The sequence below is a fragment of the Geotrypetes seraphini genome, chromosome 3 (genome assembly GCF_902459505.1).
Source record: "Geotrypetes seraphini chromosome 3, aGeoSer1.1, whole genome shotgun sequence".
NCBI lineage: Eukaryota > Metazoa > Chordata > Amphibia > Gymnophiona > Dermophiidae > Geotrypetes > Geotrypetes seraphini.
In genome coordinates this window covers 29000444-29021754 of record NC_047086.1, presented here as the reverse complement: position 1 = coordinate 29021754, position 21311 = coordinate 29000444, and the positions used below count along the sequence as shown (strand labels likewise).

The 21311-nt window shown below is 40.5% G+C and overlaps 1 protein-coding gene across 2 annotated transcripts in view; it reads left to right on the top strand.

Annotated features, from left to right (window-relative positions):
• The window catches only part of MDN1 (midasin AAA ATPase 1), a 943760-nt gene that overhangs the window by 796570 nt on the left and 125879 nt on the right, over positions 1-21311 (top strand). For both annotated transcript variants that reach the window (XM_033936734.1, XM_033936735.1), the window contains exon 80: positions 1802-2022. In XM_033936734.1, the coding sequence (XP_033792625.1) occupies positions 1802-2022 (221 nt within the window). The remainder of the gene's footprint in view (positions 1-1801; positions 2023-21311) is intronic.

Here is a 21311-nt window from a genome sequence, read left to right as displayed (position 1 = left end):
GGTTCGCCATTCATTTTTTGTAGAAGGATCAGAATGCAGTCTTCAGTTTGGTACAAAGCAGACTTTTTCAGTCTTAATGTATGTTTGTAAAAATTTGATATACTACCTGCTTGCCCTGGATCGGTAGCATGGAATGTTGCAACTCTTTGGGTTTTTACCAGGTACTGGTGACCTGGATTGGCCACCGTGAGGTCTGGTCTGACCCTGTAAGGCTATTATGTTCTTATACTTTATACAGATCACAGAAGCCATTGAGTTGTTTCCATCTTCTGCAGTTATTTTATTGCATGGAAGACCTTAAGTATAAACTGGGCAGTGTTCCTACAGCGGTGGCATAATTGGAATGATATCATAGTGAAATATAACAAGCATAACTTTGCTAATCACTTATGATACTGATTGCACAAAGAGCATACCTTGATTGGAGGAGGAATCTGCATCCTTAGAGAGCAGAAACACTTGGGCTAGGAAGGGGGTATGGTTGAGGGGGAGAATGGATATATTTTGGATGAGGCTTAAGGAGGAGCTTGAAATTTAACACAATTTGCTACTGCAAGAAAAAAAAATGATTTCAAATAATACTGATGTTTCCTATACATAGGTCATATCATACAATTACTGTATTTTGTTTCAGTTGATGTTTGTACTAGTTCTTGACTCCTTGATGGGGAGCATTTGTTAAAATCTTAGAGGCATATCGATTGCAGCTAACAGATATAAAAGTGGTGGTAGGTGATCAGCAAGGCAATAAGAGAAATAAAAAATGTAATTGATTAAAACATTTTGCTTCCATTATATTCTTCCTGCTTGCATCATCTTGATTTTGAGACATGTATGTCATACTGTGTAAATATGGTGGAACAACCACATTCTCGAAATTAAATATCCTATCCGTAGTCAATTTTTTACAAAATAGAAGAAACTAGATGACTGTATTTTAAGTCATTAATGTAATGCTTTATTTTAGTATTAACATAGCTAGTATGGCACAGTGGTTAAAGCTACAGCCTCGGCACTGAGATTGTAGGTTCAAACCCACACTGCTCCTTCTCACCCTGGGCAAGTCATTTTATCCCCCCAACACTGTGCTTTCAAGGCCCTGGTGATAGCACATAAAAGAATCTATGCCACCACCCCAGCATACATAGAAACCAAGCTAACCCTGTACACCCCCACCCTCCTCCTCCGCTCTGAAACGGAGAAACGCCTATGTATCCCCCCAGGAAGGTCTCTCCTGTCAGAAACCACCCGCAAACACTCCTATATCCATTTTATCCCCCATCTCTTGAACCAACTCTCCCCCACAAATCAGACTACAGAACTCTCTGACCTTCCGGAAAGCAGTAAAGACCCTCCTCTACAACTGAAATTCTAACTGCAAACTTCCCCTTGACCCCATTATATTCCCCCTCCTTTCTGCACTCTCCTGTACTTAAGTTGCTTTATAGTCTTGTACTGTCCAAAATGTTTTCCATTGTGAATGTTGGCTTGTAACCTGTTCTGAGCTACTGGGAGGACGGGATAGAAATCGAAATAAATAAATAATAAATAAATTGCCTCAGGTACATTAGATAGCATGCTAGGACGGACAGAAAAAAAATGCTTGAGCACCTGAATAAAATCATGTAAACCATTCTGAGCTCCACGGGAAGAATGGTATAGAAAATTGAATGAATGAATATCTGATTTGGAACTTGATGTTCATTCAGGGCTAGAGGAACACAATGATAGTTTTCATCAAATCAATGCAAATCTCTCTTCCCCTTTGGTAAAATTCAATTTCTTGCTTTGCTTCTTATAGGAAAGCTTTTGAAGTTTGCTCCTCTGGATTCTGTGTCCTAGTGAAAGTCTCAACTCGGCTACGTGACACAGGGCTCTTGTTCACAGAGCCTGAAGGACAATTGGAATCGCAACAGACTGTGGTAGTTGAAAGCATCGATTATGTCCAAGAAGAGGTCAGCAAAATCGCTGCAGATTTTACTTTGTGGAAAATGCAACTGCTGTGTGCGACACCTGCCAGGGGTAAGAACTTTATCTTGGGTTTTCAAATTTATCTGTCCCCGCCTCTATTCACATTTTGTTTTAATTTAAAATGGCATTTATGCTCTGCTTTTCTCCCATATCAAATTCATAAACAGTAGCATGCTATATCTCAGGAGATAAGGCAATGGCCCATTTAGATTTCTCTGTAGATCACCATTGTATTAAGAAAGTTTTTGGTATTTGGGAATCATAATTGATTGTCATTTGAACTTTGAAGAACAGGTTTCTTCTGTAGTGGCTAAAGGATTTGACTAAATGTATCTTTATTGTAACCCACCTGTATCCCATACACTGACAAAATGCACCTTGATAATAAACCACTTGTATTGTAACCCACTTGCATCCCATGTACTGACAAAATGAATCTTTAATGTAAACCACTTGCATCCCATGTACTGACAAAATGAATCTTTAATGTAAACCACTTGCATCCCATGTACTGACAAAATGAATCTTTAATGTAAACCACTTGCATCCCATGTACTGACAAAATGAATCTTTAATGTAAACCACTTGCATCCCATGTACTGACAAAATGAATCTTTAATGTAAACCACTTGCATCCCATGTACTGACTAAACATATCTGTATTGTAAACCGTTTGTATCCCATGTACTGTCAAATGTATCTTTATTGTAAACCGCTTCGAACTTCACGGTATAGCGGTATATAAGAAATAAATTATTATTATTATTATTATGTGTTAAGACAGCTTAGAGCTATTCGAAATTTCTTAGATGAGAAATCTTTACATATTTTAATTCATGCTTTTGTACTATCCAAATTCGATTATGGTAATTTAGTATATGCAGGAATAACAGCAGGGCAATTAAAACGTTTGCAAACAGTACAAAATGCTGTGATTCAATTGTTAGGTCATGCATGTATTCGAGGTCATGTGACTCCTTTGTACTTGAAAATTATATTGGTTACCAATGGAATTTAGGATTAAATTTAAGATTTTGATGTTGGCACCTAGAGCAGTATTTGAACAACAACCTCCGTATCTTTCTAACTTAGTGTTATTCTACATGCCTAGGTGATTATTAAGATCATTGAATGATAAAATAGCTGTACCTCGTATTTTAAAGGCTCATCTTGTATCAATTAGAAATTGTGCATTTTTTATTTGGTTCTAACTTTATGGAATAGTTTAACTACAGAATTGAGAAAGGAAGAATCTTTCCCAAAATTTAAAAGACATTTATATTGGGGCGTGGCTTGGACGCGAACTCGGATGGTTGGATAAACGAGTAGCTCCACACAAACAAGCATATATATAAGAAATACTACCAAATATTTTTGAGAATTTACAAAAATATATACAACATGACTTCAATTAAACAAAATAAAGCTGATTTGGGAGCCGGAACATCAGGAACATCAGGAAGTAACAAGAGATCGAAACCAGAGCCAGGTACACCTTTTAAATCTCCGCTACCAACAGAAAAAAACCTGGACGTTATGGAAGAACTAAGACAAATCAAAGAAATTGTCTTAGACAGTAATAAAAAATTACAAAAAGCGATAGAAGAAGCTGCAATACTTACTAAAAGAGTAGACATAACAGAAAACAGGATTTCAACTTTGGAAGATAATACAGAACAATTAAACATAGATATGAATCACAGCAAAATCATATGGAAAGAAGTGACAGAAATTAAAAAAAATCTTGAAGATAGCAGGAATCGCGAACGAAGGAATAATTTGAGAATAATTGGATTACCTGAAGGTGTAGAAAAAAACGATCCAATTGCCTTTCTGGAAAAATTTCTACCCAAAATATTGCCTTTAAAATTCAAAACAGAACTAGAAATAGAAAGAGCACACAGGATTCCAGCACAAAGAAATAATACTCAAACGGGACCGAGAACTTTAATATTTAAACTTCTAAGACACCAACAAGCTATTGAAATATGCCGACTTGCCAAGGAAAACAAAAACTTAAAATGCCAGGACTCAAAAATACACATTATCCCAGATTTCGCAAAAGAAACTGCAATGAAGAGGAAACAACTTTTGGACATGAGACCACAACTAAGAACATTAGGAGCTAGATTTGGGCTCCTTTACCCAGCGATAATGAAAGTGACTATCGCTAACAAGACTCAGAACTTTAATGACCCTATAAAACTACAAGAATTTATAAATCAACATGAACAACCAATGACAATATAAGGATGATTACTTCATAAAATATGGATAGATATATATATATATATTTATATGAATGACAAAAACTTTAACAGTAATTTGAAATCTTCAGTTGGAAAATTGGAACTTTCAGAGCAACGGAAGAAGAGCACACGAAGACCAAATGAATTTTTGAATAACAAACAACATTCTACATAAGAAGCAAAGAAGAAGTAAAATCGTAAGAAATATACAAGATTCAGTTCTAGAATTTTAAACGGAACAAACTTACATGCAAAGTAGAGAAGTGGACAGAGATCCGTCTTGAATGATGACGGAGGAAGAATTTCCTTTACAAAAGACTAAGAAGCATGCTGATTGGACAGAAAACGCTCATAGAGATAGAAAGATAGCAAAATATGATTGGTTAAAGCTACTTCCTGTAATAGGCGGTGCTTCCGGCTAAACTTGCGTTTCAAATGTAAAACTTTGCGTTTCAAAAAAAAAATAACTAAGATAAAGAAATAAAAAGATCTTGGATTTGAAACGCAAATTTACCTAATAAGTTTTAAATTCTCTGAATCGGTAATTCTAATACACCAAATGTTTATTCTTCATACAGGAAATTTGCAAATGATTATAAAAAAAAATCTGATAATGATAAGTAAGGTAAATCTTTTGATTTCAAAAATTTTTTTTGAATATATTTAGATATATAAAAAAAAAAAAATAATAAAAATATGTTTATATATATATTTAAATATATTGAAAGAAGAAATATATAAATATATAAAAATATATAAAAAAAAATATATGTGAATATATGCAAAAATATATTGAAAAATATTTAAATGTTGATATTAATATATTGTTTCATATATAATATATATTAAGATTTATATATTGTGTATGTATGTATATATATATATATATATGTATATCGATCAAAGTTTAAAATAAGCTCCTTTAAATATTGATCTAAATATATTGTTTCATATAATAATATATTCTGAGATTCATATATATATGTATATATTGACCAAAATTTAAAATAAGCTCCTTTAAATTAATAAAAGGGTAGTAATTTATATAAATTATTAATAGCTTGGGGGGGTTATTTAAATCTAACCTCAATCTGCGTATCCAAGTTTTCGTAATTAAAAAGGGAGGGAAGGGAGGGATGGGAGGGAATAGAGGGGAATTATATAAGAAAATAAGATATTTAGGGAGGGGAAATGATATAAAACATTTAAAAGATTGGGAAAAATTTTATCTTAAAAATATTTATTATATACTAAAAAATATTAACAACATAAATGGATTTTAAAATAATGTCATTAAATGTTAATGGTCTAAATCATATGATAAAAAGGAAAAAAGCTTTATCATTTTTAAAAAGGCAAAATTCAGATATATGCTTTATACAAGAGACCCACCTTTCACATATTGAATCTAATAAGCTGGAAGGAGGTTGGGTAAAACATTGTTTTTTCTCACCAGCTATAGGGAAAAAAGCAGGTGTTGCTATTCTAGTTAATAAAAAATGTTCTGCTTCATTCAAATTAAAAGCTTCAGATATTCATGGAAGATGGGTAATAGTGGAAATGAATATGGGAAATACTACCATGATGTTGATAAATATATATGCCCCTAATTCGAACCAAAATGAATTTTTTAAAACCCTTCAACAACTGATCTTACCACTGGCTACTTCAAATCTAATAGTAGCAGGGGATTTCAATGCTGTAATGGATCCTTTATTAGATAAAAATCCAAGTAGAATTATGAAATCTATGGGATTAGAAAATTTGATACAATCTTGCGATTTAGCAGATATATGGAGAATACTTCATTTTAATGATCGGGAATTTTCTTTCTGTTCTCATGTTCACAACTCTTTTTCAAGAATAGATTATATATTTATTTCAAATCATCTAGCACAGCAAGTGACACAAGCTGCCATTGATCCTATTATTTTATCAGATCATGGTGGAGTATGGATAAAAATAAAAAATATAGATCAAAATAATAATAGACCAATTTGGAAGTTTGATAATACATTGTTGGCTGATTCTAATTTTTGTGAAAATCTCTTAATAAAAATGAAAGAATTCTTTCAAATAAATGATAAAGATGAGATTAATAGAGAAATTTTATGGGACGCTTTTAAAGCATCAATTAGAGGACAAATAATTTCATATTCGGCTTTCCTTAAAAAACAAAATAAAAAACAATTTTTAAATTTAGAAAAAGAGATCAAAAATTTGGAATTAAAACTAATAGAAAAATGGGAATATTCAATTCAACAAGAATTGATAAAACTAAAAATTAAATATAATGAAATCTCATCTAAAATGATTAGGAAAGATATGTTCTCTCAGCAAACGTTGTATTATGGTAACTCAAATAAGTCGGGAAGAATACTAGCAAATTATCTTAAAACAAAAAAAAGGAAAACAAAATTAATAGCTATAAAAGATGAAAATGGAGACACATTTACACAAATTGAACCTATATTAAAACAATTCCTAAAATTTTATAAAACTCTTTATTCTTCCGAGACTTATATAAATAAAGAAAAAGATGGTATGGAATTTTTAAAAATGTTAGAGGGTCCAAAAGTTCCTGAACATATAAAACGAAGTTTAGAAGAACCAATATCACTAAAAGAATTAGGAACAGCTTTGAAGTCCCTTAGAGTTGGATCCGCTCCAGGTGGTGATGGATATACAGTTGAATTCTTTAAAACATTTCAAAATTTTTTAATACCCTATTTACTAAATCTTTATCAATATCAACTTAATAAAGGTTGTATTAAAGGCACTATATCAGAATCTTTAACTATTGTTTTGCCAAAACCTAATAAAGATCCCACTTTGGTCTCAAACTATAGGCCAATATCTTTAATAAATGTAGATGGAAAATTATTAGCAAAAATACTTGCGATAAGATTGGCTAATGTACTCCCTCACATTATAGGTATGCATCAAACAGGATTCGTTGCTCAAAGACATTCATCTCACAACACCAGATTAACATTCCATATGCTATATTTAACAAAGAAAATGAATGAGCCTACTTTTGCTGTTTCATTGGATGCAGAAAAGGCTTTTGATAGAGTAGAGTGGCCTTTTATGTATCAGGCAATGGAATGGTTTGGTATAGGTCCTGGATTTATACAAATGATACAAACATTGTATAGTTCCCCTTCTGCAAGATTATATATTAACAATACTTTTTCAGAAAAATTTAATCTACAGAGAGGAGTTAGACAAGGATGTCCCTTGTCTCCTTTGCTGTTTGATATTGTTTTAGAACCTTTAATAATAGCTATCCAACAAGCAAAGGATATACAAGGTATACCTCATTCAGACAGAGAATATAAAATATCTGCATATGCAGATGATTTATTATTATATTTGAGGAATCCAGAATCTACCATTCCACATCTACTCGAATTAATTGAGAAATTTGGAAGTTTTTCAGGATATAAAATTAATTGGAATAAATCAGAAGTTCTTCCTCTAAATGTATATTGTACAAAAGGTTTATTTGACACATTTTCATTTGTTTGGAAGGAAGAATCTATTAAATATCTTGGAATTTGGATAACAAAAACAGTAGATGAGACAATGAAAATTAATGAAAAATCTTTAATTCAGAAAGTGACAGAAATGTGTGAGCAATGGAATCCTTTACATTTATCTTGGTGGGGAAGAGTACAAACCGTTAAAATGATGATTATGCCTGTAGTTTGCTACCAAATGGGGATGATACCAATTTTCTTTCATGAATCTTTTTACATTAAATTAAATAGAATTTTGACAAAATTCATTTGGCTAAACAAAAAACCAAGAATTGCTTTAGTGTCGCTACAAAAACCAATTAAGGAGGGAGGGGTAAATTTTCCCAACTTTTATAGGTACCATCAAGCCTATATTTTACGTCATGGTATGTATTGGATCCTCCCAGAGCCCACTGATAATATTCCAGACTGGTTCTGGCTAGAATGGAGACTAATATTTCCACTACGTCTTAGTCATGTAATTAGTATCAAGATGCCAAGGTTATATAAAGATCATAAAATATTTATGGATACCTGGAAAACTCTAAGATACATAAGTAATTTAACTCAAATTCCAATTAGTAAATCAACTACTCAAACAATATGGCTAAACCCCAAGATCAAAATAGGCGGTTTTAAAGTCATCTGGAAACATTGGATGATAGCAGGAATTCGTATTTTAAATGATGTAATAAAAAATGATAAGTTGCTGGAGTTTTCACAATTGCAACATAAATTTGGTCTTAATAAAACACAATATTTTAAATGGTTGCAATTGAAGCAATCTATTCAGGAAGGGTTCCCTGAATGGAAAAACCTTGCTAAATATCACAGTTTGGAATTCTTATGTTTCCAGATGGACTCAATAGGACATAAAGCCGCACAGTGGTATAAAATAATATCTGGATTTATAAATAAAAAACCAAAAAATGGTCTTAGAGACATTTGGAGCATTGAGATAAAACACCAAATTAGTGTATCTCAATGGCCACGGCTTTGGTCTTGGAGGTTAAAATGTACGGTATCAGCATCTATGAGGCAAACTTGGTTTTTTCTTCTTCATAGAGCATTTTGGACCCCAACACGTTTACATAGAATTGATAGCTCTAAATCTAATAGATGCTGGCACTGTCATGATGAAATTGGGACATTAGATCATCTTATATTCTTTTGTCCATTCATCTTAACATTCTGGAAATCAATTTGGCCCCAAATTAATAAGATGCTAGAAAATCCAGTAGCCTTGACATATGATACTATATTATTTGGAACAACAATGAGGAAAAAAAGTCAAATATCATCAAGTAATAATAAACTTTTATTTATTTTAACTGGAGTAGCAATACAACAAATCACATTTAACTGGAAACAACATGATAGATTGAACTATATGTTTTGGTGGAATTCTGTGTGTCATATATACAAAATGGAACTTGCTATTGCAACACATAAAGGATATATGAATAAATTTCAAAAAATATGGGGACCATTAAAAAATTTTTGTAAAGAATAAAAAAAAAAAAAAAATTTTCTCATGATTAAAATTGACCATTAACAGATTTCTCAAATAAATTATTAATTTTTCCCAAGATAAGATATTTGAATAGAAGGGATGGGGGTGGGCTTTTATTCTAACTACTACTTTCTAATTCAATATTTAAATGAATATACAGGAAAAATTGAATTTATATATTATTTATTGGAAGGGAGGGAGGGAAAAGGGATTATTATATATAATAAAAATTATATAAAAATTAAACTTATTGAAAAATATTATAACTTTATTAAAATTTAAATTTTTAATGAAATGTTAATTCAATGTTAATATATGAGATGATCAAGTGTGTATGTTTAAGTTTCTATTGAATTCTATTGTAACACTTGTTGTGACATAAGAAAATGAATAAAGAATTATAAATAAATAAAAGACATTTATAGGCTCATTATTTTCAATTGGCCTTCCCACACTGATGAGATGTGAATTCGGGAAGTCAATCTGCATTAATTAATTAATTTTGTTTAACAACATCATAGCATAAAATGGAAGGCCTCAAAGCGGCAGCGCACATTTCTCTTGCGCTCAAATGCTGGTGCGGGATTGTCGGCATGCCACTGTCCTCTGCGCTTTTGACGGTGTAGCCTGAATAACTGATTTTTAGTACCACTATCCGAATAATTTAGAATGATTTTTTTTTTTCCTGCCCTGAGCTAACCAGATATCAATACTGCATATTGTCGCTATCCAGATAATGTGCCCCTCCGCTCGCCTCCCATCTCAGTGCTATCTGGATAGTGCTGGAGTGTTCTGCAATGATTTTCAGTGGAATTATCACCATCCCGTTGCGGAACCTGGGCTCCCTCCAATTATTCCGCAAACAACTGAAAACTTGGCTTTTTACCAAATTGTAACTCAATCCTCCCTCCTTTTTCTCCTCCCTTCTACACATAAGTTTCATGTAAACCTCTTTCCTTCTTCTACCTATTATTTAAGTTCTTGTAAACCGTGTCGAGCTCCATATTCGTGGAGATGATGCGGTATATAAACTTAAGGATTAGATTACATTAGATTTTAGATTGTTATATAATTATGTATTAGAAATGTATATATTTTTTCTTTACTATTTAAATGGAATTCTTTTCATTACTTTGAATTATGTTGTTAACTGCTTTGATCCTTTTTTGGCTATTTAAGTAGTATACAGTATTACCCCGATATTCGCAGGGGTACCGTTCCAGGAATCCCCGTGAATATTGAAAAACTGTGAACACAGTTTTTCGCCTGGGGAGGCAGGAGAGGGCTGCTGGAGAGCCAGCGAGTGAAGGACCATACCGCGAGTGACAGGGCCCATGAACCATGAATTTGCGGGGGAACACTGTATAAAGATTAAACATGTATAAATTGTCCTCAAAGAAAATAAAGGCAAATGATCTGCAGTCTCCACTATGATGCACACAAAAAACAGATCACAAAGAAAAGTCCACAAAGCTGTTTATTTACCAGAACAACTCTATTACCAAATAACCTGACATGGCTGTGTTTTGTCCACAGATGGGCTGCATCAGGGGTATGCAAAGAACTGGTAATAAAAGTAAAAACAAACGTTTTTAGTAAGAATGGTCCATCCAGTCTGCCCAACCTGATTCAATTTAAATTTTTTAATTTTTTCTTCTTAGCTATTTCTGGGCAAGAATCCAAAGCTTTACCCTGTACTGTGCTTGGGTTTCAACTGCCGAAATCTCTGTTAAGATTTACTCCAGCCCATCTACACCCTCCCAGCCATTGAAGCCCTCCCCTGCCCATCCTCCACCAAATGGCCATACACAGACACAGACCATACAAGTCTGTCCAGTAACTGGCCTAGTTCAATATTTAATATTATTTTCTGATTCTAAATCCTCTGTGTTCATCCCACGCTTCTTTGAACTCAGTCACAGTTTTACTCTCCACCACCTTTCTCGGGAGCGCATTCCAGGCATCCACTACCCTCTCCGTAAAGTAGAATTACCTAACATTGCCCCTGAATCTACCACCCCTCAACCTCAAATTATGTCCTCTGGTTTTACTATTTTCCTTTCTCTGGAAAAGATTTTGTTGTACGTTAATACCCTTCAAGTATTTAAACGTCTGAATCATATTTCCCTTATCTCTCCTTTCCTCTAGGGTATACTTATTCAGGGCTTCCAGTCTCTCCTCATACGTCTTCTGGCGCAAGCCTCCTATCATTTTCGTCGCCCTCCTCTGGACCGCCTTACGTCCTTCGCCAGATACGGTCTCCAAAACTGAACACAATACTCCAAGTGGGGCCTTACCAATGACCTGTACAGGGGCATTAACACCTTCTTCCTTCTACTGACTACGCCTCTCTTTATACAGCCCAGCATCTTTCTGGCAGCAGCCACTGCCTTGTCACACTGTTTTTTCGCCTTTAGATCTTCGGACACTATCACCCCAAGGTCCCTCTCCCCGTCCGTGCATATCAGCTTCTCTCCTCCCAGCATATATGGTTCCTTCCTATTATTAATCCCCAAAATGCATTACTCTGCATTTCTTTGCATTGAATTTTAGTTGCCTGGCATTAGACCATTCCTGTAACTTTTGCAGATCCTTTTTCATATTTTCCACTCCCTCTTCGGTATCTACTCTGTTACAAATCTTGGTATCATCTGCAAAAAGGCACACTTTTCCTTCAAACCCTTCAGCAATGTCACTCACAAACATATTGAACAGGATTGGCCCCAGCACCGATCCCTGAGGGACTCCACTACTCACCTTTCCTTCCTTCGAGTGACTTTCATTAACCACCACCCTCTGGCTTCTGTCCGACATCCAGTTTCTGATCAGTTCACCACTTTGGGTTCTAACTTCAGCCTTTCAAATTTGTTCAACAGCCTCCTATGAGGAGCTGTATCAAAGGCTTTGCTGAAATACAAGTAAATTACATCTAGCATATGTCTTCGACCAAGCTCTCTGGTCACCCAATCAAAAAATTCAATCAGGTTCGTTTGGCACGATTTACCTTTTGTAAAGACATGTTGCCTCGGATCCTGTAACGCATTAGATTCAGGTTGCAGGCACCGGGAGGCGAGCGGAGAGGAGAGAGGAGCAGCGTGGGCGAGGGCAGGCAGGTCGGAAGGCAGGCGGACAGCGTGGGGTAGCGGCGAGAGGAAGCTCCGCCCACCCCCCAGCTTCACAGCAGCGTCGGAAAGCCCAGACTCCCCCTTAAAAGGGAGGAAAAGGCTGAGCCTGGGAAGCTTCGTTCTTCTTTTTTTCTCTCTGTAGCTAGCTGGTGCGGGTGGTTGCAGGCACCGGGAGGCGAGCGGAGAGGAGAGAGGAGCAGCGTGGGCGAGGGCAGGCAGGTCGGAAGGCAGGCGGACAGCGTGGGGTAGCGGCGAGAGGAAGCTCCGCCCACCCCCCAGCGTCACAGCAGCGTCGGAAAGCCCAGACTCCCCCTTAAAAGGGAGGAAAAGGCTGAGCCTGGGAAGCTTCGTTCTTCTTTTTTTCTCTCTGTAGCTAGCTGGTGCGGGTGGTTGCAGGCACCGGGAGGCGAGCGGAGAGGAGAGAGGAGCAGCGTGGGCGAGGGCAGGCAGGTCGGAAGGCAGGCGGACAGCGTGGGGTAGCGGCGAGAGGAAGCTCCGCCCACCCCCCAGCGTCACAGCAGCGTCGGAAAGCCCAGACTCCCCCTTAAAAGGGAGGAAAAGGCTGAGCCTGGGAAGCTTCGTTCTTCTTTTTTTCTCTCTGTAGCTAGCTGGTGCGGGTGGTTGCAGGCACCGGGAGGCGAGCGGAGAGGAGAGAGGAGCAGCGTGGGCGAGGGCAGGCAGGTCGGAAGGCAGGCGGACAGCGTGGGGTAGCGGCGAGAGGAAGCTCCGCCCACCCCCCAGCGTCACAGCAGCGTCGGAAAGCCCAGACTCCCCCTTAAAAGGGAGGAAAAGGCTGAGCCTGGGAAGCTTCGTTCTTCTTTTTTTCTCTCTGTAGCTAGCTGGTGCGGGTGGTTGCAGGCACCGGGAGGCGAGCGGAGAGGAGAGAGGAGCAGCGTGGGCGAGGGCAGGCAGGTCGGAAGGCAGGCGGACAGCGTGGGGTAGCGGCGAGAGGAAGCTCCGCCCACCCCCCAGCGTCACAGCAGCGTCGGAAAGCCCAGACTCCCCCTTAAAAGGGGGCGTGCCAACGGGAGAGCGCCTTTGCGAAGGAGCCTTGCGAGGGAACCAGAAACGCCAAGAAATTCACTTTTCTCTTTTCTCGTTTCTCCTTTTCTATTTTCTCTCTCTTACACACAGCAGGAGCACACCAACACTTCACGAGAGCAATGGAGGACCCAGGAACCCAGAGGTACTTTCCAGTATACTGCACAGAGTGTAATATGTACGACTACCTCCCCTTGGGAAGGCGGGAGTACATATGCAGTCGGTGTCAGGAACTGGAAAGCCTGAGGATGGAGGTCGGCAGATTGAGGGTCAAGGTCCAGGAACTCGAGGGACTGGAGGGACTGAGCAACACAGAGGAGACGAACTGGTCAACCAAGGACACAGATGGAGCAGACCCCATGGCGGACCAGGTGAGGGACCTCGAGAGATTCATCGAGGAGGCCTATAGGAGGAAGGTGGAGGAACAGGACCATCAGCTGCACAGACATATGTTGGCAGACGAGACCCAGGATCCACAAGGTGACACCGAGGAAGGACCTAGCGGAGGAATCACGCAAGAGGAGGAGACCGGGACCCACCGGGACCCCGAGGTAGAGACACCACATTACACTGAGGACACAGACCTGAGACAGAGGAGGTTGCTGAGGAAGGGGAAGTCTGCTATTGTGGTGGGAGACTCGATCTTAAGAGAGGTAGATAGTCACGTAGCTGGAGGAAGGGAGGACCGGCTAGTGACTTGTCTCCCAGGGGCCAAGACACGAGATGTCACTGATAGGATCGAGAGGATCCTGGACGGAGCAGAGACAGAGGAGACTGCGGTGATAATCCACATCGGAACGAATGATGTGAGCCGGAGGAACTTCAGCATGGCCACACTGACTGACCAGTTCAGGGCCCTAGGACGAAAGCTGAAGAGGAGTACCCGGAGGATAGCATTCTCAGAGATCCTGCCGGTACCGAGAGCAGATGCAAAGAGGCAGGCAGACCTCCAGGCTGTGAATGCATGGTTGAGGAGATGGTGCCAGGAGGAGGGCTTCCACTTTGTGAGGAACTGGACGTCCTTCTGGGGAAAGAGCAAGCTCTACCGGCGAGACGGCCTGCACCTGAGCACAGCGGGAACTAGACTACTGGCAGCAAATGTGAGGAAGGAGATCGAGAGGGCTTTAAACTGAGGAGAGGGGGAAAGCCGACAGCTGATCTGATGTTGACGCTTCGGACAACAGTATCCAGAACAGATGCTGAACGGGCTGACTGCAAGGAGGAAGTAGAGAGACCGGTGAATCTTATGATCAGACAGCGAGGGAAACACCAGGTAAAGGGAGCTTGCTGGGAAGAGACTAAGGGGCATAGAGACACAGGGGGACTGGGTGGCACGAGGGCGAAAACTGAGGGCAATATAGGGGTGCCACAAGGCGAGGGGGATCAAACAGAGCCTCAAGGGATGATAGCCCAGGAGGAGACCGGTAGGGCTAGAAAACCCAGAGGAGAAGCTGGGGAGAGGGGTGGCGGAAATGTGGGGAAACCGAAAGCTGCGAGAGTAAAGGCTAAGGGCAAAGCAGAAGCACAGGAAACAGGAGAACTGCCCGAAATTCAAGGGGAGGCGGCCCAGGTAAATACGGAGGTGGAGGAAAAACGACGGGACCTGCGGTGCTTATACGCCAATGCAAGAAGCCTCATGGCCAAGATGGGTGAACTAGAGGTCGTAGCCAAGGGGGAGGAACTGGATATAATTGGAATTACAGAAACATGGTGGACAGAGGAGAATCAATGGGATGTGGCGCTGCCAGGGTACAAGCTCTACAGGAGGGACAGGACCCACAAGAAGGGGGGAGGCATAGCACTATATATAAAGGACTCTATCGACTCGGTCGGGATGGATATGGCAAAGAAGGCAGAGGGGCTGGAATCGCTATGGGTCAAATTGCCGGGAAACAAGGGTACAGGCATAAAACTGGGGTTGTACTATCGCCCACCTGGTACGCCGGAGGAAATCGGACACGACTTGGAAGCTGAACTGAGACAAGAATGCAGGACTGGAAGTGTAACAGTGATGGGGGACTTCAACTACCCGGGGATTGACTGGAGTACGGGTCACTCCAACTGCACAAAGGAAACAGGATTTGTAGAAGCTGTGAGGGACTGCTTCATGGAGCAACTAGTCAAGGAACCGACGCGAGGGAGTGCTACTCTTGATCTCATCTTAAACGGATTAGGGGGGCCTGCAAGAGGGGTAGAAGTGGGAGGACCACTAGGCAACAGTGACCACAACGCGATCCGATTCACATTAGAAAGGGGGACACCCACAGTAAAGAGGACCGCAACAACTGCGCTCAACTTCAGGAAAGGGAACTATGCTGCTATGAGGGAAATGGTGGGGAGGAAGCTCAAAAACGTCCTTAAGATGGAGACTGTAGGAAGCGCCTGGACCCTATTCAGGGACACCCTGCAGGAAGCACAAAAAATGTACGTCCCAAGTTTCAGGAAAGGCGGCAAGAACAAGCGGTCAAAGGACCCGGTTTGGATCTCAACAGAAGTAAAGAGGGCAATAAACGACAAGAAAGTGTCCTTCCGGAGATGGAAAAAGGACCCAACGGAGGAAAATCACCAGGCGCACAGGAAATGCCAGAAGGAATGCCACCGAGAGGTTAGAAAAGCAAAAGGGAAATATGAAGAGGGGCTGGCCAGGGAGGCGAAAAACTTCAAGGCATTCTTCAGTTACGTAAAGGGGAAGCGACCAGCGAGAGAGGAGGTGGGGCCGTTGGACGATGGGGATAGGAAGGGAGTGATCAAGGAGGATAAAGAGGTAGCTGAGAGGTTGAACACGTTCTTCTCGTCGGTTTTCACGAGAGAAGACACATCTAATATACCGGACTCAGAGGAGCTCATGAGTGGGGAACAGGCTGAAAAATTAGAACACATAGAGGTAAGTAAGGAGGATGTCCTCAAGCAGATAGACAGGTTAAAATGCGGCAAATCGCCGGGCCCGGACGGGATCCATCCAAGGGTTCTGAAAGAACTAAGACAAGAAATAGCGGGCACAATCCAGCATGTTTGCAACCTATCCTTGAAAACTGGAGAGGTACCGGAGGACTGGAAATTGGCGAATGTCACACCTATCTTCAAGAAGGGATCGAGGGGAGACCCCGGAAACTACAGGCCGGTGAGCCTGACTTCAATTATAGGGAAGATGGTGGAAGCTATGATCAAGGATGGTATTTGCGAGCATATCGAGAGATATGGCCTACTGAGAACAAGCCAGCATGGATTCTGTAAGGGAAGGTCATGCTTAACGAACCTTCTGTACTTCTTTGAGGGAATAAGCAGTCGGGTGGACAATGGGGAACCTATAGACATCATTTACCTTGATTTTCAAAAGGCTTTCGACAAGGTGCCACATGAAAGGCTGCTTAGGAAACTGTGGAACCACGGGGTGGGAGGGGATGTGCACAGATGGATCGAGCACTGGTTGTCGGGTAGACTGCAGAGGGTCGGAGTAAAGGGACAATACTCTGACTGGCGGGGAGTCACGAGCGGTGTGCCACAGGGATCGGTGCTGGGGCCGTTACTCTTCAACATATTCATCAATGACCTGGAAAAAGAGGCAAAGTGCGAGGTTATAAAATTTGCAGACGATACCAAACTGTGCGGCAGAGTTAGGTCTAGGGAGGAGTGTGAGGACCTGCAAGGGGACCTGGACAAGCTGGAAGACTGGCCAAACAAATGGCAAATGCGCTTTAACGTGGAAAAATGCAAGGTCATGCATATAGGTAAAAAGAACCCGTTGTTCAAATACAAATTGGGGGGGGCATTATTGGGAGACAGCAGTCTTGAGAGAGACTTGGGTGTGCTAGTAGATGCATCACTGAAGCCATCTGCTCAGTGCGCAGCAGCCTCGAAAAAAGCCAACAGGATGCTGGGCATCATAAAGAGGGGCATAACAACCAGGACGCGGGAAGTCATCATGCCATTGTATAGAGCTATGGTGCGTCCACATCTGGAATACTGCGTTCAATATTGGTCGCCGTACCTCAAGAAGGACATGGCAGTGCTTGAGAGAGTCCAAAGGAGAGCAACGAAACTGGTAAGAGGGCTGGAACACTGCCCATACGCCGAGAGGTTGGATAGGCTGGGGCTCTTCTCTCTAGAAAAAAGGAGGCTCAGGGGAGATATGATAGAGACCTTCAAGATCATGAGGGGCATAGAGAAGGTGGATAGGGACAGATTCTTCAGACTAAAGGGGACAACAAGTACGAGGGGGCATTCGGAGAAACTGAAGGGAGATAGGTTCAAAACAAATGCAAGGAAGTTTTTTTTCACCCAAAGGGTCGTGGACACTTGGAATGCGCTACCGGAGGAAGTGATCAGGCAGAGTACGGTACAGGGATTCAAACAGGGATTGGACGGATTCCTGAGGGATAAAGGGATCGTGGGATACTGAGAGAGATGCTGGGATGTAACACAGGTATAGAAAGCTAACCAGGTAATAAGTATAGAAACCCAACCAGGTAGTGCATGTGCAAGACCGGAGGGTTAGGACTTCGATGGGAAGATAAAACTCAATGGGAAACCAAGGTGGCAAGGGGGCCCCTTCTGGTGTCTCAGACAGGCCGTGACCTGTTCGGGCCGCCGCGGGAGCGGACTGCTGGGCAGGATGGACCTGTGGTCTGACCCAGCGGAGGCATTGCTTATGTTCTTATGTTCTTATGTTCTTAAGGTAACTATCCTTTCTTTCAGCAAAACTTCCATTATTTTACCAACAACTGAAGTGAGGCTCACCGGCCTGTAGTTTCCTGCTTCATCCCTGTGACCACTTTTATGAATAGGGACCACATCCGCTCTCCTCCAATCCCCAGGAATCACTCCCATCTCCAGAGATTTATTGAACAAGTCTTTAATAGGACTCGCCAAAACCTCTCTGAGCTCCCTTAGTATCCTGGGATGGATCCCGTCTGGTCCCATCGCTTTGTCCACCTTCAGTTTTTCAAGTTGCTCATAAACACCCTCCTCCGTGAATGGCGCAGAATCTATTCCATTTTCTCGTGTAACTTTGCTAGACAATCTCGGTCCTTCTCCAGGATTTTCTTCTGTGAACACAGAACAGAAGTATTTGTTTAGCACATTTGCTTTCTCCTCATTGCTTTCCACATATTGGTTCCCAGCATCTTTTAGCCTAGCAATTCCATTTTTCATCTTCCTCCTTTCACTAATATATCTGAAAAAATTTTTGTCTCCCTTTTTTACATTTTTAGCCATTTGTTCTTCCGCCTGTGCTTTCGCAAGACGTATCTCTCTCTTGGCTTCTTTCAATTTCACCCTGTAGTCCTTTCTGCTCTCCTCTTCTTGGGTTTTTTTATATTTCACAAATGCCAACTCTTTCGCCTTTATTTTCTCAGCCACTAGGTTGGAGAACCATATCGGCTTCCTTTTTCTCATGCGAGACACATTAAATAGAAGGGTTAATAAAACATATTAATAAAATATTTATTACAAATTATCATAATGATGAAGGTGAAATAAAGACAGCCAGCCCAAGTGGTGTATCCCAGGTAGCTTCATCTACTGTACTTGATTAGAAGTAAAACGCAAGAAGATAATTTGTTAGTTGGTTCACAAGTAAAAAAAAAAAAATAAGTCTGCACTTAAAAATCTCATAACTGAACTCTTTTTATGTTTCTCTAACATTAAATCTATAAAGGATACAGTCTAAAATTTTTAACCAACCATCTTCATTTATAAACTGAAAGCATTTCAGCAAACAATCAGGCTTTCAATTATTTCCTAGAAATATTAATTCTACTCTTTCTTCAACTCTTTGGGGAGTTGATTCCATTCCATGTGAGCCAATCCACTTAAGGTCTTGTTTCTAGTTAAAGGTGTGATGCCTCTCATTGGCCAGGATCGGTAAAGGGCCTTGTTCCCACAGTAAAGGATGACTGCCTCTTTACCTCCCTTACCACCTCCCCTCCCAGCCAGCAACTCCCCTCGCAATCTTGGATCTGGCACCTGTCCCCTCCCTTCCTCCCTCCCGCATGATCGCTGGTCCAACAGCCCTCCTCCCTCACAATCACAGGTCAAATGGAAAAAAAAAACCCAAACCCTGTGACTTCCCTACTGGGTTGGCCCCTTTGTGCCTCCCACCTCGAGCCTACCAGTCTCTTAGAAGCTTCATCAACAAAGAGGCAACATCGCAGGCCTGCTCCGAGATTTTCCTCCAGCTGAGTCACTCCTTCCAATGTAACTTCAGGTTTTGCAGGATTGAGTTTTGCAGTTGCTGCTTGGACATGGATAGGATGCTTATTTTAGAGCTCCTCAGACAGAGCTCCGTTCTCACATGGGCAGGCAGGCAGTGATGTCATTTTCTACCAGCACAAGACCATATCTGACATTATTATATGAGGGTAAATCAAAAAGAAAAGACAAAATACATTTAATGGCATTATAATAGAAGTAACTGTGCGCAATTGAACATATCACTTTTCCACATATTCCCCATGCAAGGCGACACATTTGTTGTATAGTTCAACTAGCTTCAGCAGAGAAGTTTTTCGGCTGCTCCCAAATCCAAGTAAACACTGCTTCATTTATTTCATCATGCTTTGTCTTTTGCTCTCCGGGTCACAGTGATGCACCCATGTCTCGTCGCCAGTGGCAGTTCTCTCCAGAATACTCGGATCTTTCTTCATATCGTCCCAGGAGCTGGGTTGTAACCTCCACATGATGTTGCTTGTGCAGATCAGTAAGCTGTTTAGGAACCCAATCTTGCGCAGACTTACCTGTATCCCAAGTCATCATGCATTATGGCAAATGCAGATTCATAGCTGATATCCAAATTTGCAGCCAAATGAGACAACTATTATCCATTGGTCTTCTCTAATCATGGTATCCGTCCTGTTAGTGTGCTCTTGTGCACAATGTTGATGGGCAGTCAGAACGACCTTCGTCGGTTACACTTGTTCTTCCCGCTTTAAACTTTTTTACCCTTTCATAAAAGCATAAGAATAGCCTTATTGGGTCAGATCAATGGTCCATGTAGCCCAGTAACCTGATCTCATGGTGGCCAATCCAGGTCACTGGTACCTGGCAAAAATCCAAATAGTGCTATGGCCATACTGAGTCAGTATCTGATGTTGAATTTCCACAGGTTTCACTCTCTCTAACCAAAGAAAGCGCACCAATGGGAGCGTCCATATTTCTGACCTCATGGCTGCCACACGACTAAAGCGCTGTACTGTGCGTGGCTGAACTATCAAACAAACAATATACGAGAACATATGTTGCATTTCGCTACCTCTGTTCTGGTTATTTTATAATTTAACAGTTGCCTGTAATTGCCTGATTCGTCCTCGTATATAAGATATTTAGGAAAAAATTTATGTACTGTTCGTCCAGGCAAAGCCTTGTCATAGTAATAGCACATTCACAATACAGTTAAAGTATTTAAGAGAATGTAGGAGAAGGATTATATATTTTATATTGTTCAGGGGAAAAAATTGAAAAGCAGAGGGCTTGGAAGAAAGAGGAGGAATAAGAGAGGCAAAAAAAACGATTTGCATTCCATTATTTGCTGCTTTTTTTTTTTTTTCCTAAACATTACTAGCCAAGTAAAACCTTACTATATCTTGCAATCTGGAAAGAGAGATTCACTTTGCAGGCAGGTGTTTCCATCTATTGAAACACAAATTGAAATGCATGATTAACATCAATGATCCATGCCCCATAGCAAAAGGAAAAATCTGAGCCTCAGGACATGTTAGCTTCCACTTGATCTTCTTGAGCAGGGGTGCCCACACTTTTTGGGCTTGCGAGCTACTTTTAAAATGACCAAGTCAAAATGATCTACCAACAATAAAATTAAAAAAAAAAACACAACGCACACTGTACGCATAGAAAATGTTAATTATCATTCCTATTCCAGGGTTTTTCAAAGAGG